At 38.6% G+C, this 24246-nt stretch overlaps 1 protein-coding gene across 1 annotated transcript in view; it reads right to left on the bottom strand.

Annotated features, from left to right (window-relative positions):
• Positions 1 to 327: 327 nt before the first annotated feature.
• LOC122278264 (vacuolar protein sorting-associated protein 53 A) overlaps positions 328 to 24246 on the bottom strand; it is a 33892-nt gene continuing 9973 nt past the window's right edge. Inside the window, exons 6-24 of the mRNA XM_043088425.1 lie at positions 20368 to 20492; positions 19286 to 19446; positions 19030 to 19171; positions 18171 to 18234; positions 10088 to 10267; positions 9962 to 10003; positions 8621 to 8725; positions 8492 to 8551; positions 6275 to 6352; positions 5944 to 6051; positions 5777 to 5842; positions 4925 to 5002; positions 4718 to 4851; positions 4538 to 4631; positions 4047 to 4124; positions 3472 to 3534; positions 2477 to 2545; positions 2276 to 2371; positions 328 to 840 (exon numbers count right to left, since the gene is read on the bottom strand). Of these exons, the coding sequence (XP_042944359.1) occupies positions 559 to 840; positions 2276 to 2371; positions 2477 to 2545; positions 3472 to 3534; positions 4047 to 4124; positions 4538 to 4631; positions 4718 to 4851; positions 4925 to 5002; positions 5777 to 5842; positions 5944 to 6051; positions 6275 to 6352; positions 8492 to 8551; positions 8621 to 8725; positions 9962 to 10003; positions 10088 to 10267; positions 18171 to 18234; positions 19030 to 19171; positions 19286 to 19446; positions 20368 to 20492 (2025 nt within the window). The 3' untranslated portion in view covers positions 328 to 558. The remainder of the gene's footprint in view (positions 841 to 2275; positions 2372 to 2476; positions 2546 to 3471; positions 3535 to 4046; positions 4125 to 4537; positions 4632 to 4717; positions 4852 to 4924; positions 5003 to 5776; positions 5843 to 5943; positions 6052 to 6274; positions 6353 to 8491; positions 8552 to 8620; positions 8726 to 9961; positions 10004 to 10087; positions 10268 to 18170; positions 18235 to 19029; positions 19172 to 19285; positions 19447 to 20367; positions 20493 to 24246) is intronic.

The following is a 24246-nucleotide window of genomic DNA, read 5'->3' as shown; positions in this document are numbered from 1 at the left end:
TCATTGAAGAAAGTGCAGGGAAAATGTGGGGAGGGGATGGTCGGCCTAGAAGAGAGAGAAGAAATAGTGAGAGCGTTAGTGTGTAAAATGGGATTGTATGGGTTTATAGGGCTGGGAGGATTCCACTATGCATATTGTGGAATTTGCTTCCTAGATGGCAGCAACTGCTGCCCCATTTATTATTGTTATTGTTGTTGTAATTATTATCATTATATTGTTATCATGCTAAGTTTATTTTCTAAAATAATTTCCCATCTTTATGATCTGTCTCTTAGTTTCATCTGTCTATTGTAACTCAAAATTAGGGACAGTCTTTACACGAACCCCTCACATGAACAGTAGCTTTTATAGTTAATGCAAACGGTAAAAAACTGTTCAAATTAGCGATCCGTGTACGCGGGCTCGTGTCCATATCATTTCTGTTTAACCCCTCACATGAACCATTGAGAAACTAATCCCTCCCCACCCACCACCCCCGCGCGCAGGGACTGCAGGGTGTATTTTTTACCCAATGACACCAGTACCAAAACTACATGTAAAATTGGGATTCAAATGCGGTCATGGATTAAAGAGCTTTCTAAAGGGCCCATCTTTGCGATCTTTTGCAGCTTCTGTTAAAGCAAGGAACCTCTTGAACCCTGTTGTAGCAGCACCTCTTCCAAGTGCAGCTGCTCTGGTTAACACATCCTCTCTGGAAGCCACTAGTCCGATTGAAGCCGGACTGGGTATCACAGGAGCTGCCGCTGGGACTACTGATGGCATGATAGAGGGTTGTGTGATCCCTGGCCCATGTTTGTTGAAGTCATCTAGTACACTTTGCTGATCAGCTTTTTTTAGACCCTGCACATGGAAAGCACAGTATTAGCCAACAATAAAAACACCTTTAATTCCATCTCCTAACACTTCTGGAAAGTTCAAAATACTTTTGGCCAATAGACATTGATCGTAACTACAGATTGCCATCCTCAAGGTTTAACAGTTTAATATAACTCCACCCATCACGTCAAATGCATATTAGCTACTATTAACTAATACATCTACTATCCATCTGATGGAACACCCTGATCCGACAAAGCTACCTCTAAACTTCTAATGATCCAGATAAAAAAATAAAGATAAAATCAAATAAGAAGAGCGACTAAAGATTAAAGCAAGCATCTTGAAAAATTACTTAATGAACCAAGGGAATGCATAAAACATGTACTACAACGTTAGCAACGAAATTGCCATCTAGCATATGAAAATCTGTTTGGTAGATCCATGCACCAACTGCAATAATTTATCTCTTGTAGCGTTCCGAACAATAAAAATGATATATATTTTTTTCATAAAAGAAAGAACAAATACAAGATATAAATCAAATCCATGAAAGATTGGATTAGGCAAACATTTTCCCATCTGGGAGATACACTGATACAGTGATCGGCTTAGGAGGAAAATAACTTGAGCAATAAATAATGTTTTGGTAACAGTTGAACGTTTTACAGCCCCTCCTATATTTTTCATTTAGTCATTCTGTAACCATGTACAAGCAATAATTGAAGCATCATAGGAGGTCTAGTTTATTGCGCCCCTTAAGACGCTAGGAAACTAGGAACCCCCACCAACAACAAGAACATGCAGTCAAGATTAAACATGATTTTTGAACACCAAATTCTAATGTCTCTTCCCAAGGAACCTTTGTTGAAATAGTAGGAAGTAGCCTGTTAGTGTCATGTCATGCCTGAGTCGAAATATAATCAAGAAGTCAAACTATGCACTTAACAGTGAAAGCATATGTTCTTTCATGTAATTCATAAGATGCCAAGATTCATTATTCATGATTAACTTGCTCAATTCTTCAGAAGACATGTAGGAATAATGGACAAACCCACGACACAATTCTGTTGGGCAGCTATAATGAACGTTTCAAAGGCACCCCTTTTCTGAAGTGGCGATGCTAGATGTCTTGTGGTTAGTAAGGGCTAAAAAGAAGACCAACATACGAAAATTTATCAGACATCGTATCCAAGGTGCCTATCCAGCATCATTAGCAGATAATGGGGCACACAATTTCAAGTCTTGAAAACAGGTTTGCATAACGACTTTCATTTATCTTAGACTCAATGCTTCAGAAACCTCAACAATTTCACCAGTCGATTGGTAGATTTATTGAGTCACATCTCATAGTCTTTATCCATATCCATCCAATGTTTTTGAGCTTGACATTAAATCGATCATGCAGTAACTACAGTATGACTAAACCCTATATCAAACAGCAAGAATAGACCAAAACCTTAAGCTCCAAAATTCGCTGAAACTCCATTGGTGTGCCTTCTGGTAGCAATGCTCGATATGTATCCGCCACCGAATCAAATGGGGACAGAATAACCTGAATAATAAATACATGTAAACTTGAGTAAGATTTTTTTCGTATAATCATGACAAGAAAATAAAACCAAACTTAGCAAAATGTAGACAAAATATAATCATAAACCTTCAAAAGTGCTTCAGCTTTGCTCATTTCACGGCTCACAAATTTTGAATAGCTAGCTGCACCAGTTGTCTGTTTCAGAAAGGATGAAAAGGATATGTGAAAGAGGTTTGTTTTATGCAATCAGAGACCACTACAAGCCCCAACAGATGGCAGGTGATGCCTTTTTCTTGTCCACTTATTATCATTACATTCAGAAACTGTAAATTCTAAATCCTAATCACGTGAAAAATATCAAACTTTCTCCGTCTCCAGTCAGCAACACATGCTTGATCACAAAGCCACTTAATCAGAGGCCAAGTTTCCTACTGAATAGCATCTTACAAATATTTCTGTACCATTTAGTTCCTGCCCATACACGAGTGCACATGCTGCTTTTGTCATCTTCCTCCCAAACATATAAACATAAAAATCTTCTTACTAAAATTTTAAAAAATACCAAAAATTGAAAAAATTATTTTCTAAATAATATTTTTAACAAAAAATTATAACAAAAGCAGCAGCTACCCCGTGGTGGCCAGCCCAGCCATCAAGGGCGGCTCAATATAGACCCAGGCAGCCCAGATCGCGCTGCCGGTGGTGTCTGACGCCATTGGCGGTCTGATCTGGGCTGCCCGTGGTGGCCTGATGGGTGGCAACCACCACTGTTGTGATTTCTTTATTCTATGCTTATTGTTTTCAATTAATAACATTTGGAATACCATATGTTGTCCACAAAAGTCTGTTGTAATGGATATAATCAAAGCAAACTTAAATTGGAATATCAATCAAGGTAATAAATGCGATAAGAGTTTTTGTGTCTGAAATCGACTAAACACTTCTCACTCAACAAAAGAAAACATATACAGATATAATGTTTATTTCGGAAAAGAAGAAAAGAGAAGGTCGATTGTAATAAACATAAGCTTTCTCATCAAACTACAAGCCACCCATTACAGTTCTAAGGAAAGAGGCATCATTTAAAGATAACATGTATCTTTTTTAAATCTGTAACTCACTTGTCGGCCAAGTGAAGGAATGTCTAGAAGAATTGTCTTTACTGCTTGAGTGTCCAATAGCATCTGCCAAAGCATCAAACAATTTATTTATGGCGAATCAACCAGAAAGATTACATTCAAGGAAAAAACAATTAGAAGGATGGTCTAGAGTAATCACATTTATAAATGGCAAGGATACACATCTACAAATTTGACAAACATTGACTATAGAGTGACTTGTATTTCTACACTGTTCATCAATGTGCATGGTTATATACATAATTTTCCAGGGATTTTCTTTTACCGTAGGTGTTGCATCTTCTCTTGAATTAGGTCTAAGCCTGAGAACATTAGATGCAAGGCATTTATATTAAATATTGAGTCATTTTAATGTGCACATACGTGACTTGTAAACACTATACACCCTTGGCATGACATAAAAAGTGCCATAGTTTTCAAGACTAAAAAGGATCCTTACTAAGTATCCCACAAGCCAAAGGATATAAACCTTTACACTAATTCAAACAAGTCCTTTCTTGATGCCAAAAAAGTTAATCTAGAAAGGAATAAAAATAAACAATGAAAAAAGTCAATACTTGTTGGGCTCCAGTTTCTGATATGTGCTTGCATTTGAAAATGTTTGCATAAAAGCGAGGACCAAGAGAAGATGCGAGCTGCATAGAATGAGAAAGAAATTAGGATATTTAGCTGAATAAAAATTGAAAGCAAGATTCTTTGAAAGAATCTTAGTATGTCACTAACTACTTAAAAAATTTAGAAGTTAACTAGATTTTGCACTGATAAGGATGCCCAAATCCTATGGAGGGATAATTTTTTTGGGGGGCAAGTACGGAGGCATGATCTTTGAAAGAACAATAACCACACGAATATTTAATTGAGCATAGAATAGTCTAGCGTTAGCCAATCAAATATGCAAAAGCCTCTTTTATATTAGTAAACATAAGGGATCAGTAGTAGAAAACGAATCCAAATAAATAACAAACCCATATGCAAGATTCTTGAACCTCAGACCAAGATCTTTGTTGAGAAGCAAAACCTAAGATAACATCATCCTCTTTAGAATCACCTTGTCCAAGAAGAACTGGAAGTAAACAGGTGAAAGAAGGCTTCCAAGTACAGGAATGCTACTAGTAAGGATCATATTTATGCCATTAACATACCTGCAAGAAAGTACATGTGATCAACTGTGGAAAGTTGTGTCAGCCACTAGAACTTGTGGTTAAAAATTTCAAATATATGTACTCACTCTGATTGGTCACCAACACTTTCAAGGGTACCCCATGGGACGCGTGTCATGGCAGCCATTTCAGCATCAAATTTACTTTCAAGGCCATGCACTAGGGTTACTAAAGCTTTTGTGATCACTGCCGAAAACTCATCCTGCATAATATCATTACTCCCCTAGAAATGAAGAGAAAACTAACCATGGCATTATTAAAGCGGTAGTCAATACCTGCACTTCTGACATATCCACTCCCTCCGCTAATTGAGTCTCGATAATTTTTGATACACTTTCTGCCAATTCACCAGACTGTCAAAAAAATCCCAAGTTTTTAAGACTGCAAATCAGTATTCATTTTGAGCTAAAAACTATGACAGTAATATATGGAAACATATACAATTAAGTACCACCCTATCCAGTCCATGTGGTTACTAATCTTTGGAGGATATATCATACACATATGTACTCAAGAAGGATTGTTGCGTGGGTTTACAAACTTGTAATTACAACCATTTTATGTTGTATGGACAAGAGATATCATTAACCTTTAGGTAAACTGAAATAGATATCAATAACATCTAATTAGTATTAGCACAGAAAACGGTTTTTGTTGCACTTCATTAATCTGGCAAGGCTTTAACTAAAGCAAAATGATTTATACATTCCTAGACTAAGCAAGCCCCACACACTCCCTTTGAAAAAAGTAGGGGAACTATGGGACCCACATGAAAAAAAAAAACTTTTTCATGGTAGACCCCACTTTTTTCAAAGGTGGTGCGGCTTGCACACCCTAGGAATCTATAATAGGATTACTCTTAACTAAAATTTAAAACATATAACTTTTCAAAAATAGAAATAATAGGATGAGTAACCAAATAGCTAATTAAGCTCCTTGATAAATGAAGAATTTGAAAGCAGAGATCAACATGAAACCCCATCTCGGCCCTTTGGTTTTTTCCATAATTTAAATGTGTCATGTATCTGAATGCTGCAATATAGACTCTTTCATCCTGTCTTCCAACATGCATAGATCAAGCTGAAAGTCAACAACCAACACCATATACCATGAATTTAGAAACGAACCGTTTTATGACAATATTCAGCTGAATTCACAATATAACAAATCACCCTTTCATCCCTGTCAGAAGTCTGCTCAAAATATTAACAAGGCAACAAAGCCAAAATTAGTATCTCGTACAGAAGAAACAATGCTCAAAGCAATCATGAAAATAAAAATGGTCAGCTGATACCTTTATTTGTCCATCCATACCCGTGGCTGCTGCAACTATCCCCGTTCCACCCCTAGGCAGTCTTGCAAAAAGTTTTGTTGCATATGCTTTGAGAATTCTTTGGAACACCTACAGGGGAAAGGGGCTCAACATTATTTCCTATAGAAACCCCGTAATGCACCCTACACATGCACCCTTTTCTCACCCCTCACTCTATTCCTTGTCATACGTGGCAAAAACAGAATAATCAATTCACAGAGAAGAATTCAATATAAAAATGCACATCATTAACCTCATTGCGATAGAGTACATAACAGAAAAGGAAATAAGAAAATGGATTTCAAGAATGCACCTTGAATAAATTAAATAACGTCTGATTCTTTGTTAGAGCGCTGCATCTCTTTAAGCTCCTCTTGATTATAAGAAACAACTACAAAACATAATCAAGGTAGACTAAAAAAATGCAAGAAAAAGGAAATTACAAACAGAACAGTCTTGTATGGATGTAGGCCAAACAAAAGGAATTATGTAATCTAATTATGTAATCTTAGCAATCAAGTCTACATATTCTCTTGAAGAAATACAAGGACCAACCCAGGAGCTTTAAATTGCTTATTTTAACAATCCAAAATTCAATGAATCTTCCCATCCATTAACATGTCGACCATGAAGCCCTTTAATTGCAGTAATTGAACTACAGATAATTACCACCAGAAATGCCGGCATTTACTCTTTGTTTATTAAGCAAATAAACAAATCAAAAGAACAAGTTAAGTACCAGACAGTATACCAAGATTTTTCACCTAGCTCTTACAGCATTGATTAAAAACAGAAAGTCCTATGAAAATTACAATGAAGGCTGCCTAGCCTAGAACACTGCTCAAATCAGATTTGGATGGCATGCTTTTCAAGTTTTGTTATAGACCTGCTACTTTTTCATTTTTAAGTAAAAGAAATTTTATTAATACAAAGATAGGCATAGCCCAAGTAGACTTTTACAAAGAATGCACCTAATTTTTTTTTTTTGGATAGGTAAAAGTAAGTTTTATTAATGAAAAAAGGCATAGCCTGAGTACACTAGAGGTATACAAAGATCATGCCAGGTTACAACTAAGAACTAGTGAGAGTTACAAGCAAAGTATGGAGATCATCTGTATTACAAAGAATGCACCTAATTAAGAACTATAGATTGATACAAGGAAATCATGGAAACTAATAACATTAAAATCTGTAGCTATAGCCCATAAATAAAGTCTTAAAGAAGAAACTTTTAAGATCTTCAAGAGAATGCTCCCGATCCTAAAAGTTCCAGTCATTTCTTTCCCTCTAAATGCTCCACAGAAGGGGAAATGGGTGCCATCTTCCACACTGCTGCAATACGGGTGATACCCTTAAGACCTCTCCAACTAGCTAGAAGATCTACCACCTTTCCAAGCATGACCCATGCTAACTTGACTCTACTGAAAAAATCACCCCACAAGGCCCTGGCAATCTCAACATGGAGTCAGTAATCCACTGCTTCACCGCTATTTTTGCATATATAACACCAGTCAATAACAATAATTGTCCTTAGATTGTCTGTGGCAGAATCTTCCGAGGAAGCCGTCCAGGCAAAACATGTGACCTTAAGGGGCACCTTCCTTCTCTAGAGACTCTTCAAAGGGAAGTGATTGCTGCCCTGAGTAGTGTGAGTGCCATAGAAGGAGCATACAGAGAATTTTCCTTGCTAGAAGTAACCCAAATTATCTTGTCCAACTCTTCATCGCCTACCCCAAATGAGTGCAACAGATTGAAAATTTTGTGAAAACACGAACTTCCCAGTCACGAGCCTCCCTAATAAAGCTGACATTCTACTGTTGTGAGCCAAAAGACATTTCCCTTAATTCAGCCACTGAGGCCTCATGCTCCTGTGAAACTTGAAACTGTAGGATAAGCGTCCTTAAGGGATATATATCGCATCAAAAACTAATCCCAAAGACATCACCCACCACCAATCTGGTATGGCTAGAAAAGCTCCCCAACCTCTGGATATTCTTCCATGACCCCACTTTATATGTCCCTCGGACCTCATTAAAACACCACCCTTAGCACCTCCATAATTTTTTTATAAGTAGAAAGATATTTTTATTAATACTGAAACAGGCATAGCCCAAGTACACCCTAGCACCTCCATACTTCTAATCTATCACAACCTTCCATAAGGCTTCCCTCTCATAACTATAGCACAGCAACCACTTCCCTAGGAGAGCCTTCTTGAATACCTCAAAGTTATGAATCCCCAACCCGCCATGCCAGTAATCAAAGAACAAACCTTGGCTCAGCCAATGAGATGGAACTTTAACTCGTAAGATCAGAATAAGATAATTTTTTTTTTTTTATAAGTATGATCGGAACAATATTTTTTCTACGTTCAATGAATTTCTTACTGTTAAAAAAAAGAGAGTAATTATAGCTTGTCAAGCTTTCAGCAGACAACAGAGTTATCAAGGGAAAAACATTTTATAGATGATCCAAATCCCGGGCAGATTCCATAATTGTCATAATAACAGAAAAATGTCTCCTTTCTTACCTGCATGCTACTAGCTAAAACATTATTCTGACTTCCTTCCTCGATATCCCATGTTTCCTCCTAAAAAAATGCACAAAAAGAATTACAAAAGTACAAACAATGTAGTAAAAAAATAACCCGGTCAACTACCTGAATAAGTTTCTCTAGATTCTCCATCAATGTCTTCTCTTCCAATTCTATGTAAACCGTTAAGTGAATTTCAAAGCTAGATGAAATGATTCCACGGAAATTGAACTGCCAAATCAAATAGTGCAGATAATTCTCAGAAGCTATGTTAATTTCTACAAGTAAAAGCCAGAAGGAAGACAAACTATCGTCTTGAATTATGGATTGTTTTTAACCTTTTTTTTTTTTTTTTTTTGGGGGGGGGGGGGGGGGGGGGAGTTCCAATTCCCCATTAAAAATTTATAAAAAAAATTATTGTTCACCTTTAAAAGTTTAAAAAAAAAAAAAATCAACTATTCAAAAAATTATAATAATCTTATTATTTTGCACAAAAGTTTAAAATAAAATTAATGAATTCATAATATAGCTCTAAATCTTAATAAAATTTGAATTTTTCTTAAAAACTTCAAGTTTTGGCTCTAGAATCTAAAAGTAAAAATTTCTATATTAAAAAAACTCATAGCATGTAATCATTTTGTATTATTCTTTAGGTCTCCTTTTTCTTATTATTTTAGAATTTATCTTTCTTATGCATGACTTTGCATTTTTACATTCCTTCAAACATTTTTCCTTCTAGTTAATGATACATTTATACATTTATTTATTGTTAAAGAAGGAAAACTCGTATCTATCTTGGAATTATGATAGATCATATGTTATTAATAATCCAAGTTATATTATAATATTATGTATTTTATAGATTACAATATACATTATGAAAATATATATAAACATTTTTAACATTTTAATAATAATTCACCCCCAAAGATAAATTTCTAGATCTGCCACCGATCATCTCAACCAAAGTCGCTTATAAGAAGGCCTACAAAGATATCCCAAAAAAGAACAGCAGGGTTATAATAGCAAATTTCATGTAAAAGACCCAACCTAGATCTCGCTTGCACAATCTCTATTGTTCAAAAGCATTAACACGGATAAAAGCCCTTTTCATGACAAATGCCAACAACTACAAATTTCAGCATCATACATCGAAGCATTTAACTGATGAAATTACCTCAGCTTTGTAACTGGAGGACTAAAACGACTAAATATCATGCATAACTTGGAATAAAAGTGGTTTGATGAGAAATTCTATCAGTAATCGAATAAAATTTTTTCTGTAAAAATGCCCAATAATATCCAGTTGACAAGGCAGACATACCAAAGAGGTGAGTATCCAATATAGAGGCATTCCTGCCTACTGTGGCATGTACATTTGGAGATTTTACATATTTCGCAGCTATATAGAATTGTTTATACCATCAATAAATTATATGAAAGAACAACCATAAACAGATGATATACCCCAGCTCCAGGTGCAGACAAATCTTTATTTTCATCCTTTTCCTGTCAAAGAGAACAAATGGAACAGTGGGTGACAAAATCTTACACAAATTTTACCAAACAATGGCAAATAATTTATATGCATACTTCAGTCCCACTTCCTTGATGAGCAGCAAGCTTCCTCTCGTACTTCTTTCGAATATCTGAAACACTTTGACTAGTATTTTCACCAATTTCCTCAATCTCGCTACCATTCTCCCTGCTTCGAGTGCCTCCCCCAAATTTCTCAGCCAATTCATCCTCGAATTCCAGAGTTCGTTGTAGCGCCTAAAAAAGCCTCCAAGCAAGTGATACATTAATGGAAGAAGAAAAAACAGGCATACATAAATATATTGGTCATGAGGCAGGACACAACATACCAAGTATATAATGAATATTTCATCTAATATTCACTGTTATAGCAATCATGTTAAACAAAGTGATGTAGAACCTTGGTTTCTGAGACCCCACCGAAGTGGTGCATTAAAAAGAATCTAGGCAGATGCAGAGAGTAGAAACAAAATCTAATTTGTGTATAATTTTTTGGTAAGTGATTTGGGTATAATTTCAATATAATAAATAATTGGAAAGAAGACATGTAGGGTGTTCTGCAAGAAAGCTACTACCTCTGTGCCACAAAGTCAATGGCCACAACTTCACTACTTTTCCTAACTTACTGTTTACTTTATTAGAAAAGTCATAGCCTCTTTTCTATTTGCTTTAATTGGGTCCAAATTAAAGAGGGTAGTTACGAAAAATGGAACCTTATTTTCTCCAAGTAAATATATTATGTCCCCCTTTTCTTAATAAATAAGTTTTATTAATGACCAAAAACAGATACAGCATCATTGGAGCAAAACAGGGTATCTAAAACAAATACGCCTGAGTAGAGAAAGAAAATAAATTAAGAAAATCTTGAAGTCAACGCTAAGTGGCATGGGCGGGCTGTCATCCAATGTAAAGTAAATTGAAAAAGAAAGCCTAGAAGATCTTCCACAATTTTTTTTCTATCTTCAAAACTTCAGTCATTTTTTTCCCTCCATATGCACCACATCAAACAAAGAGGGCTCATTTGTTCCCTCCAACAGGTCCTGGGGATTTATCTCCATTTATTGCTTTTACGACATCCTGTACTTCACTTTTCTCAATAGGTTTTTCTAGCCAATTTTCCTCTTCTGCTCCCAACACCTCGAACACCAAGCCATCCAACTTGGGTCTCCCACTGAACTCTTCTTAATAGTCTCTTATAAAACTGTACTATGTGATCACTAATCTCATGGTGGATGGATATTTCTGGTGTGACTCACATTCAATAAGTATAGAAACTTGCTTCACCGGTGCGAGTTGGCCACCTGGAGGAAAAAATTTATGCATCTCTTTCCCTCAACTGCAAGGCCCTTGGTTTTTTGTCTCCAACAAATCTCTTTCATAAAGGCAAGTCTTCCACCTCATTTCTAGTGAAAACCTTCCACAGTTTCTCTTCATCACCTAACACCCTCCCCCTCTTAAGTGAATTCACAGTTTGCAAAGACGGAGCCTTTTTGTCTCCCCACATTGCCAAACTCCTCGTTCTAAGCTCTCAATTCAATTTTCACAGCACTGTGTTTGAAATGTTTGAGATTTTTTAACAAATACAAGAAAATCATGAAAATATACGCTATTAAAGTCCACCGCAATGGCCCAAATACAAAGAGTTCTAATAAAGTAAGCTTTCAATTCCTCCATTGATCTCTCTTTGTCCTCGAACATCCGGTCATTACGCTCTTGTCACAAACACCACATGATGCATATAGAAATCATCCACCACAATGCTTTAATCTGTTGGATACCTCTCAACTCTGTCCAACTGGCCAAAACCACTACCACAGTCTCAGGCATAACCCAAGCCAAATCAACTCTACCAAGAACTTCATTCCACAACCCTCTTGCTATTTCGCAATGTAATAATAGATGGTTCACAGATTCATCCCCTTCCTACGCATGCAACACCAATCTGCGATAATCACACTACGTTTCCTCAAATTATCTGTTGTGAGGATCTTACCCAGTGATGCAGTCCACACAAAAAACGCCGCTTTTGGTAGCGCCTTATGTCTCCACAGCTTTTTCCAAGGAAACTGGATATGTGAACCTTGAGTTAAGGACTTACAAAAAGAGCAAACCGAGAAATTACCTTTACCTACAGGTATACAAAAGTCTGAAAAAAGCTTCAAAGTTGCCCATCTCCCAATCTTGTGCAGCCCTAGTAAAATTGATATTCCACTGGATTTGCTCCCCCGATCTCACCAATACTTCCGCCACTGATACATCGATGTCACTTGCAAACCAGAACAGTGAAGGAAAGGAATCCTTTAGAGCTATGTTATCACACCATGTGTCATGCTAAAATTTAATTCGGTTTCCCTCTCCTAGACAAAGCCTAGTGTGGCGAGAGAAGACCTCCCAACCACGTCTTATATTTTTCCACAACCCCACACCATATGCCTCTCTCACTTCTTTTGTGCACCAATCCCCCCAAAGACCCCCATATTTGCTCTCAATCACCATCTTCCACAAGGCTTCAGGTTCCTTGTGATACCTCCACAACCATTTTCCAAGTAGCGCCTGATTAAAAGATCTCATATTTCTAATGCCCAAGCCTTCTCCCACCTAACAAGGTGAAACATGAATTCCTCCCCATAAGTCCCTTTGAAGTTTCTCCAGACGAAGTGCCACCTTTGCTGGTATAGGAAATAAGGACAAAAACTAAGTAGGTAGATTAGAAAGAGTACTCTTAATCAGGGTAATCCTACCACCTTTTGACAGGTACATTCTCTTCCATCCTGCTAGACGTCGCTCCACTTTCTCTATCACTGAATCCCAAATTGGAGCCGCTCTTGAGGCAGCTCCCAGTGGAAGACCAAGTTAAGTCATCGATAGTGATGCAATCTCACACCCTAGAATACTCGCCAAGTGTCTGATGCGCCAAACACCTCCAATAGGCACCATCTCTGATTTTTCCAAGTTTACTTTCAAACCCGATGTTGCTTCGAAACAAAGGAGGAATGAGAAATAACAAATGAGAAATAGGTATCATCTGCAAATAACAAATGAGAAATGTTAACAAGTCCCCTATCAGGGGAACCTATTGCAAAACCAGTCACCAAACCATTCTCAACCAGTGCCGCGGAAATTCTGCTCAATGCCTCCATCACAATAACAAAAAGTAATAGGGACAGCGAATCTCCTTGCCTTAAGCCTCGTGTGCTACAGAAAAAACCAGTAGGGCTTCCATTTATCAAAACGAAAAATTTCACCGTTGTTATGCACCATCGAATCCATGAGCACCATCTCTCCCCAAAACCACATTTCCCCATAAGATCAAGAAGAAAGTCCCAGTTAACATGGTCATATGCCTTCTCCATGTCTAACTTGCAAATAATCCCCGCATCGCCAGTTTTCAGACGACTATCTATGCATTCATTTGCAATAAGAACCACATCTAGAATATGTCTATCCTTTACAAATGCATTTTGTGGTTTTGAAATTATCTTTCCCACTACCTCACTCAAGCAGTTCGTCCTTGGAAATAATCTTGTATACCCCATTAACTAAGCTAATAGGCCAAAACTCCTTGATCTCGTCAACCCCCACCTTCTTCGGTATTAGTGCAAGGAAAGTAAGACTTTTTTCAAACTTCCCCGCTGAGTAGAATTTCTGGAACACCTTCATAAGATCATCTTTTATGACAATCCAACAAGTTTGGAAAAAACCCATTGAAAAACCATCAGGACCCGGGGCCTTGTCTTTAGCCATTTTCGTCACAACATCATAAACCTCCATTTCCTCAAAAGGCCTCTCCATTCGGCATACATCACTAGGCTCAATGAAATCAAAACTCAGCCCTTCAAGTTTAGGCCTCCAACTCACCTGATCAGAAAGTAATTGCTCAAAAAAGTCTACCACATGATTGTTTATCGCTTGCTCTTCCCTACACTCCACACCCTCAATTTTCAACATCTTTATATGTTAGTGAATCTCCTGTGTGAGTTAGCTACTCTATGGAAGAATTTAGTGCTTCAATCTCCTTCCTTCAACCATACTGCTCTTGACTTTTGACGCCATGAAGTCTCTTCTAAAAGAGCAATTCTTTCTAGATCTGCTTCCAGCACGATTTTTAGGGCTATCTCTTCCTGAGTTAAGGTCCCGGCTTCTTGAGTCCTTTCTAACCCCTGAATCTCCATTACCTTTGCTTTTCTTTCGTTCCCCTATGTGACCAAAAGACTGCATATTCCAAAGCTTTAAATCTGTCTTTAAAGCCTTCAATTTGCTTGCAAAGATAAAACTAGGAGTTCCCTATATCTGATAGGAGGCCCACAATTTCCTGACTCTATCCTCGAATCCTTCCACTTTTAACCACATGTTTTCAAATTTGAAATGCCTACGCCGCCTTTGCAGCCCTCCACAATCCAACATAATTGGCCAATGGTCCAAACACAAACAAGTCAAATCTCTTTTGCCTCACATCCAAAAAATGGCATTCCCACTCCAGAGAAATTAAGAATCTATCTATCCGCGACCACGTTTGGTTATTAGACCACGTACAAACCCCCCCTGCTAATGGTAAATCCACTAGATTCAAATAAAAAATGCACTTTGAAAATTCTGACACAGCTTGTTCTCCTATTTCCAAAGCACTCAGTTGGAAATCTTGTAATGTTAAAATCTCCACCAATGCACCAAGGTAGATCCCACCAACTATGTAAGCCTGCCAGTTCATCCCACAACAATCTTCTCTCATGGTCTACATTGGGGCCATATACACCCGCGAAAGCCCACATAAAATCATCTGCCACGCTTCTAAAGGAGTAAGCCATCGAGTACACTCCTATAAAATCCTCCATTTTCTCCACCACCAACCTATCCCACATTACCAGAATACCACCTGAAGCCCCCTGAGCTGCCAAATATACCCAATCTACATACAAACAGCTCCAAATACTTCTCACCATTTTCCTATTAATAAGTTTCAGCTTTGTCTCTTGCAAGCAAACTATATCCGCCTTCCACTCACACAACAAGTGTCTTATTTGGAGACGCTGACCTCATTCAGCCCACAGACATTCCAAGATACAATTTTTTGCTTCATTTAGAAAAGGCCAGCGCCTTCCCTTTAGATTTGTCCCTTCCGGAGCTTCCCTCCGAGTTCATAGACCAATCTAGCCTTCTCAACTCTCGTTGCTTTTTTGAAGTTGTTTTCCTATGTTGTTGGTAGCCTGCTCAATAACAATAAGTAGTGCCATAAACTGTTCCTCATAACCCTCGCATCTTAGTCCCACCAAATGCTAGATGTCCTTCACCATGTTGAACACCCAGTCTGAAACACAGGGCTCTAGAAACATGAAATTCAGAGGTACAGGCTCACCCACTTCAAATTGATCTGAGTAATCCCTTTGCACAAGACCACCTTCCCCAAGTGGTTCATTAATCACCTTGATCATTCTCTGGGCATTTTCCTCATCTGATAAGAACAAATCGTCACTATCTGAGTCATCTGCCTCCATCTTTTCACTACCTTCCAACAAAGAAACATCATCTGTGTTCAATGTGGGTTTCACCTAAGCAAAAACCACTTCCCCTCCACCCATCGGTCTGTTCTGCTCTCCCCCCGACAGTGAAACTAGGGTTGAACCTACTAGACACTACACCGAGACTAGCTGAGTACCAAGCATGCAAGATATCTGCTCCGTAACGTGTTGTCCCACCTCTGACAACCACCTCCTTCACCGGCGCATTCTGTTCACCGGCCAGCAAGTCCTCCCCTATCTGTTGGCTTCCCGACGAAGAACCCGACTGCATGGCAACTCTATCCCCTGCCCCGATAAGCTCTAGGTTTTTTTCTTGCCGAGCTGGACACTATTTCCATTCCTTCCAGGCTACTTTTGTCCCCATGGGTTGAGGCCCGTTTTGTTCCTTCCAACCCACAACAGAACGTTTGGGTTCCACTTCACTTGCTTTCGAGTGGGCTTTTCTTGGCCTAGCCCTTTGCCCATAAACTTCTGAACGACCCAGCTTTTGAGCGTTAGGGACCTCAAAACGCCCCGTTTTGTCTTTTTCCAACACATTTTAGAATTTAAGAAACTTCTCCCCGCAACTTCCATAGTTGCACCTGCATCTCCCTCATCAAACTGCGAACATCCTCATCCTCCCTCCCAACAACTTCCCTACCAACCTCCCCTATCTGAACAGTACAATGGGCTCGATGCACCCCTCCTTTGTGTCCCTTAGGCAAAGCACCGCCCCCCCCCAACTCCAGGTCTTGATTCACGTTGTTCTCTTGTCGTCGCGAGCACCTCCCTGTACGATCGCTGGTCATGGTTGCGTGCTACCGTCTCCGACCGTCGCTGGTGTCCTCCATAAGGCCCTTCTGTTTTTCTGCCCTCCTGAGAGAGCTCCCCCATCACCTCCCTTAATCTTCTCCATCCCTACCCCCCTCATCTTCTGGTATTAAAATGAAATTTCTTCTGCCTCCTTCCCCATATTCAGCCACCACCATGTAGCTGCCCCTCCTGTTTGAACACCTCTGAGCAATGAAACAACGGTATCCATCCCTCGTTGATGTGTAAAAGTCCTTCCTATCTCCTTTCAGACAGTCGTCTAAAGCTCTCCCTAGCCATCGGGTAGTGTCATGTCCCAGCAATAGCTCATTTCTAAACTTCCAACCTCTCTCAATAATCCGTATCAAGTTACCTTCCTTTACAAGTGTAAATAGTTTCGTTTCGATCACAATCTCCTTAGGATGAACCATCTTAACATCAACAAAGTGCTAACTATGTTCTACCATCCTCAAACGAAAGAGAAATCGCACTCATACGAATGAAAATCGCACTTGTACGGAGAGAAAAATCCAGCCCAACATGAAAATTAATATCCCAAAGGGGTATGTATTGATATGAACAACAACAGTATAATATTTGAAGAAAACTTGAAATATGTATTGCCAACCAGTTAATAAATATTACATCAAAAACCTTTTTTTTATAAGTAAAAATTTATTAATACTAATAGGCATAGCTAAGCACACCGGATGTATCAAGAGGAAACACCTAGTTGTGGTGCAAGGAAAAAAAGAACATTAAGCCCATCTAGAAAAAGGATCCTAACAAAGCCCAAGCACAAAGACGCGTGTGATACCCCATTATGATAAATGCTAAGGGTAGGTGGTGTATGGGATCCCACAGTGCTTAGGAATGAGAAGTTCTTGCTTTTTATAATGTTTCAATAGGGTTCCAATTGTATCATTGACTATTCATTTTGGAGTATAAGCCATGTGGCTTGGGCCTTCCATTGGCGCATTACAACGCGCCTACTCTGAGCTCTCACCAAACCACCACTAGTGCACCAATGCCTATCCCACCAAACCAGGTTTTGCCCATACACTTAGCCGCTGTAAATTCCCCAACACACTCCTCAATACTTGTAAACTCCAAAGGAGCCTACTAGAAATACACAATTGGTTCTATCTTCCCTCTAATCCTCCCTCGACTTGGACTAGCCCCCTTAGCGCCATAGTTGATTGCCTAAGTAAGACGCTTTAACTCTCTACTCTTTTTAGATCTTGATTTTGTTCCAAGTACGTGACCCGCCTCTACTGCAGTGAGTGGTGCTGTGAATTGATCCTCAAATCCTCCGCATGTAATCCCCACACACTGTTGTATTGTTAATCGGTGGAAGAGAGATCCGGGGGAATATTGCATCAAAAACCTATAAACCAAGACATGCCTCAAGTAGCACTGCTTCAAGGGAAATAAGGTAGTGCTTGGCAATAAAGAACTTCCTTATACACATTAGAGTGACCTGTACCAAGTTAGTTACAATGCCACGTCTATAAATTTGAATGCATTCATCGATTTGAATTGAATTAAAGAAGTTTTGTTGATGTCTTCCAGTTGATAGTGAAGAAGCAGAGAGATCTTTAAGTTGGATTTTAAAGAGGATTAAACCTAGAGAATTGATTAAGCCTGTTTTCTTTTTGGCACAACATAGTATTTGGTGTCTAAGGATAAAAGAAGATTAAAAAAATTTTAAAAAAATAGTCAATAAACCCACGGTTAGATGGAATAACTTATTACTCAATAAATAAATAAACACAAAATCCAAACCAAATAGGTCATCAAATGTCTATCAAAACTTGGCTAAAAACATGGCTCACCAACAATAACGTCCCAACATCAGGTTTTTCTTTCAGATTATCAAGGATCTCCTCGAGTTGTTTCCTGGAAACACAAAACCATACCTCACAATCTAAGGCATTGCACAAAATTAACCTGGAATAGAATTCTTATACGGCAACCCATGAAAAACTTTGAAGTGGTTAATATATTAACAGCATGAAAGTAGACGAGGGCATGTTTGAGTAACACCAAACATCCCAAAATTCTCAAAATTTCTCATAACATCATTCTCAAATGTTACTCAAATACAAAATACTTCTCTATTTCAAATTTTTAAACTTTTCATCTGATCATTACCTATTGATTACTCAAACACAAAAATCAATACAACCTTTACAAACTTCAAAACAAAAAAACATTAACAAAGTATATTCAAACAACTTTTTAACTTTATCTATTCACTTTCATAAACTCCAATACAATACTTAATTTAAAAAATATTTTTATTCAACTTTTTCTCTCCTTTCCCAAAACCCAATAAAACATCTTCATTCAAACCATTTCGCTACTATTCAAAAAAATTTGAGATACCTTAAGCATCCAATCGTGCCCTGTCCAATCTTCAGCCTTTCTTTATTTTTTCAAGATTAAAAAGGAAATGTAACATGGAAGAAAAAGGGGTACTTGCCATCCAGAAAGATGCACACTGGATATTAAACTGGTTATTAAAACAGGGTCCTAGTTATACATAAAGCAAAAAGTTCAACAATTAAAAGGAACAATGAGATGCAGAAAGATGCACACTGCATTACCAGTAAAACCCTCATAAGTAAATACTTATAGCACACGAAGCATTTTGTTTTCATGCCAATGTCAAAAGACAGCTAGATAGCATACCTTGTTTTCTTACAGAACTGGATACAGAGACGATAAGGAACATGCCATGAAGGAGGAAAGATCTTCCATATTTCCTCATTTGTTCTCATTCGACGCTTGATCCATGCATATCTCCTTTCCGTTTTGTCCAATTTGGCCAGTTCTAATGATAGTACAAAAGGCAGGTTCAAATTCAATGTCATCTGAACTGATCTTTTAATTTATTTCATTTTTTTTCTTTTGCAAAATCATAAGAAAAGTAGGAAGTTCCACATACCGGCTCCATCAAAAATTTGTTCATACGAAGTAAGCTCCCGGCTGCAAAAATTGTTTACTAACTCTTCCCTCACAGATGGCTCCAAAGCATCAACAACTAAGCAAGCATCAGATAACTGCTGCAGTAGATTAGTTTCTTCTGTTTCTTTGCCAGTACCTAAGCTGAGATACAAACAGGAAATGTGCGCTTTACTTCAATAAGGTATGCGTTTGTGCATTGCATTGTCACCAAGGCACTATACAGAATGATCCTCATCTCCTAAGCATCGTCACCAATGTAAGTGAACCCATGATCTCTTAACCTCCAAACCTCACGAGGTGATCTTTACAACTAAGCTAATCCCAACTGTGGTAGATGTCCATGGACTTGAAAATGAACTAGCAATGCTTTCTTGCATTGACAACTGTTATGGAATATCAATTTCGGCAATGCCCAACAAATTATACCAGTCTATGTCTAAGTTCGCTAGACATGTCTAAAACAATGAAATGAACTTAAGGAGACCATGCAAACGCAACATTTCTTTTACCCACTTAAACCCCAGACTCATGTAACATGCCCACATCACACCGATCACGTAAATCATCAGCTTTTCATTGATGGGATGTGGCCCCTTGAAATTGTTCGCACCTAAGACTTGAACCTTAGACCAGGGGAGCATATCCCCAATATCAAGGTCCTCAGCACTTGAGCCAACCCCAAGCGGTTCTAAACAACAGTTAAAAGAAGAAGCTTTGGAAATAATTCTGTTAGGGCAGTGTAACGGGGTAACCAACCACCCAGATGGGTCGTAGAGCTGGGTCAGTAGGGTTTAACGGGTAAAACTCCAGCCGTTACCCCGGGTATACACAAAGTCCTGCATCAATAGTTTGTTGAGTAGATAAAGCCATAAAGATTATATAAAAATCGAGAGGCATTTGAAGAACCCAAAAAAAAAAAAGAGAGAAACAAAACAAAACCTTAAATTGCTGTCCCTTTTTCACAAATCTTAGAAACATAGCCAAATGACGAGGAAGAAATAACTCAGAAAATTAGCACTTTAGTGGTATGTAGAGTGGTTTTTAAATATGGCAAAAACTTACCCAGAGAAATCCGAAAACACATGCGACTTGAGAATTTTTCTGATATTTTTGAACTTCTCCCTGAGTTCCGTGATCTTTGGAACATCCCTATAGGCTTCAAAGTGACTACATAATTGGTTCACAGCCTGGAATACATCATCAACAAAATTTTTAAAAAGAATGCAACTTCATATGGATAATACTAATGTATTGCACAAATGGAAAAAGAATGTAATCATTATGACAAACAAAATCATAGTCTTTCAACTAGATCACTTTTGCCAGATGCCACAACCAACAACTGGAACCATTAAATTAAACCCCAAAAAACATCTAGCTCTATGACTAGAATTTTTTTTTTTTTGATAAGTAAATGATTGTATTAATGAGAATAGGCATAGCCAAGCACACAGGGTATACATGAGCTAACACCTAATTAAGAGAAGGAATTGGAAACAAGAAAATTATCAAAGTTTAGGCTATTGAAATCTACAGCTTTTAGCCCATAGGAATAAAGTTCTAACTAAGAGTAATCTAATCTCCTCCAATGAGCGCTCCTTATCTTCAAAAGTAAAATCATTTCATTCCTTCCATAGGCACCATAGAATACAAATAGAAACCATTTTCCACACAGCTGTGATTTTTGGAAAACTGCCTAGGTTCGTCCAACTGGCCAGAAGCTCGACCACAGTAGCAGGCATAGCCCAAGCTAGCTCTAACCTTCTGAAGACATCATCCCATAACGCCATAGCAACCTCACAATGCAGTAGAAGACGATCCACAGTCTCTCCACTGTTTCTACACATACAACACCAGTTCAGTATAATCATAATGAGTTTCTGTAAATTATCTATCGTCAAAATCTTACCCAAAGAAGCTGTACAAAAAATACTGCCTTTGGAGGCGCCTTATTTCTCCAAATCCTTCTCTATGGAAAGTGGTTGTTCTGCGGATGTGTGAGGGACTTAAAGGAATGAACAGAAAATGCACCTTTACTAGCGAGTACCCACCACAAACTATCAATTCTTTGAGTACTCGATCTCATGGAGTGCAAGAGCCTGAAAAAATTCGACAAGCTGCCAACTTCACAATCATGGGCCGCCCTAATAAAGCTCATATTCCGTTGGACTAAGCCACCAGACATCTCCATGAGGTCAGCCATTGACGCTTCTTTTTCATGTGCAATCCTGAAAACTGTAGGGAATATGTCCTTAAGGGCTCTATCTCCACACCATAAGTCATAACAGAATTTTATTCTAGATCTGTATCCCATCACAATTCTAGTGTGTCAAGCAAAAATCTTCTAACCTCGTCTAATGTGCTTCCAGACTCCCACTTCATAAACCCCTTGTACCTCCCTAGTGCTCCAACCCCCAACCCCCCCCCCCCCCCCCCCCCTCCCCTTTTTTCTCCTCCCCCTCCTCTTTCACAAACCCCCATACTTGAAGTCAGTCACCAACATCCATTAAGCTTCCCCTTCCATGTTATACCGCCACAACCATTTCCCAATAAGAGCCCGATTGATTACCCCATGGTTTCTACTTCCCAGCCCACCGATAGAGATTGGAGAGCATTCCTTATCCCACTTAACCAGATGGTTAGAATTCATACACCAGCCCACTCCAAAGGAACTCACGATATAGTTTCTTAATTCAGATCGCCACACTGGCTGGAATTTTTTTGTTTTAATAAGTGAGAATTTTTATTGATCCTCATAATTAGGCAAAACCCAAGTACACATGTAGTATACAAGAGAGAAATAGCTAATTACAGCCTATGAGCTAAAAAAAGCAGCATAAAAATCATTAAACTTAGCCCCCTCCAATACAATAGCCTTAGCCCAAAGTAACAAAGAACGGAAAAATAAATCTCTAATCCCCCCCCCCCCCTCCCAGTGAGCGCTCTCTATTTTCAAAACAACGTCCACTCCTCTCATTCCATATTACCACATAAGACATAATGACACCATCTTCCAAACAGCTGCTATTTGACGATTGCCCTAAATTGATGTACCAACCCAAGACGACACCTTACAACCCAAGATTTCAGCCAAGTCTCCAAAGTGATGTACCAAGCCAATTGGTACCATTTCAGATTTAGACAAATTTACCTTAAGGCCAGAAATAGCTTCAAAGCAAAGCAAAAGAGCTCTCAATGACCAAATCAGATTAGGATCTGCCTCACAAAGAATTAATGTATCATCAACAAAGAGAAGATGAGATATATTGACGCTCCCAAATGAAGAACCACCCAATGAAAAACCAGTCAAAAAAGACCCATCTGCTGCTGCCTCCAACATTCTGCTCAATACATCCATATCTAAAACAAAGGGAAAGGGAGATAAAGGATCTCCTTGTCTCAAACCACGGGAGCTATTAAAGAAAACCTCATGGGTACCATTAACCAGCACCAAGAATCTAGCAATAGTGATGCAGTGCTTCATCCAATTGCACCACCTGTCTCCAAAACCATATCTGCTGAGAATATAAACCCAAAAGTCCCAATTAACATGATCAAAGGCATCCCCCATATCTAGTTTGCAGAGAATACCAGGAACACTGCATCTAATTCTATTATCCAAACATTTGTTTGCAATGAGAACCGAATCAAGTATTTTTCTCCACTTAACAAAAGCATTTTGTGGCTTCAAAATAATCTTTCTCCATAACCATGCTCATATGATTGGCAAGAACCTTGGAGATGATCTTGTACGCTCCACTCATAAGATTGATGGGACAAAAACCTTTCACCTCCACAAACTCTGCCTTCTTCGGAATAATAGCTGCGAAAGTTGCATTAAGGCTTTTCTCAAATTTTATATATGAGTGATATTCAACAAAAACCTTCATAACATCCTCCTTAATAATGTCCCAACAAAATCTGAAAAAAACCATTGAAAATCCATCTGGTCTTGGCGCTTTATCGCTGTCCATGCCTCTTAACACATTAAGCACCTCATCCTCTTCAAACATCCTCTCCAACCAATCAGCACACAACTGGTTGATCGAGTCAAAAGCCAACCCATCAACCTTAGGTCTCCAAGGGTATTGCTCCGTAAGGAGTTTCTCAAAAAACTGTACAATATGTTCCTTAATTTTAGATCTGTCCAAAACAACATTACCTTCCGAATGCAGCACCTCAATGGCATTAAATCTTTTAAGAGAACTAGCCACTATGAAAAAATATTTTGCACTTGTCCCCTTCCTTCAATCAAAGGGCCCGAGACTTTTGTCTGCAACAAACCTCTTCCATGAGTGTAAGTTTTTCCAAATCAGCCGCAACAGCATTCTTCCTTGTCTTCTCCTCATCCAAAAGAACCCCGACAGTCTCCTTTTCATCAAAGCAAGAAATCTCCTAAAAAAGGGGTCAGAATAGTTTCTGGCATGATTGCTCAGCTCCCAACAGTAGAAGGGCCTGCTATACTCTCGCAGCCTCCTCTGGCCCGCCACATAAGTCAGCCTATCTCAACACTGAGCCCTATTTTATTCTTTCTTTTTCTGTTTTTTTATCCCAACCCATGCTTAAGGCCCACGAAAGCGGCCCATCTGATAAGGGATGTTTTTTTGATAAGTAAATAAATTTTATTGATCCACGTAAATAGGCAAAGCCCTAATACACAGGGAGTATACAAGCAAGAGCCTAATTACAATCTAAGAGCTACGGATAGTAGACTCGTTCCAGTCAAAACTATAGTAGATGCCCAAAGGAGAAGGGTGTGAAAGAAAAAAGCTCGAAAAGCATCCGGAGAGCGTTCCTTATTCTCAAAACAGCGGCCATTTCTTTCTGTCCACGTGCACCACATTAAGCATAAAGGTACCATCTTCCATACAGCTGCAATCTGTCGATTCCCCCTTAGTCTTTGCCAACAAGACAGTAAATCGATCACCCTTCGTGGCATGA

The sequence above is a fragment of the Carya illinoinensis genome, chromosome 10 (assembly GCF_018687715.1).
Source record: "Carya illinoinensis cultivar Pawnee chromosome 10, C.illinoinensisPawnee_v1, whole genome shotgun sequence".
Lineage (NCBI taxonomy): Eukaryota > Viridiplantae > Streptophyta > Magnoliopsida > Fagales > Juglandaceae > Carya > Carya illinoinensis.
Note: the sequence above shows the minus strand (reverse complement) of the source record. Positions and strands in the feature narration are given on the sequence as shown.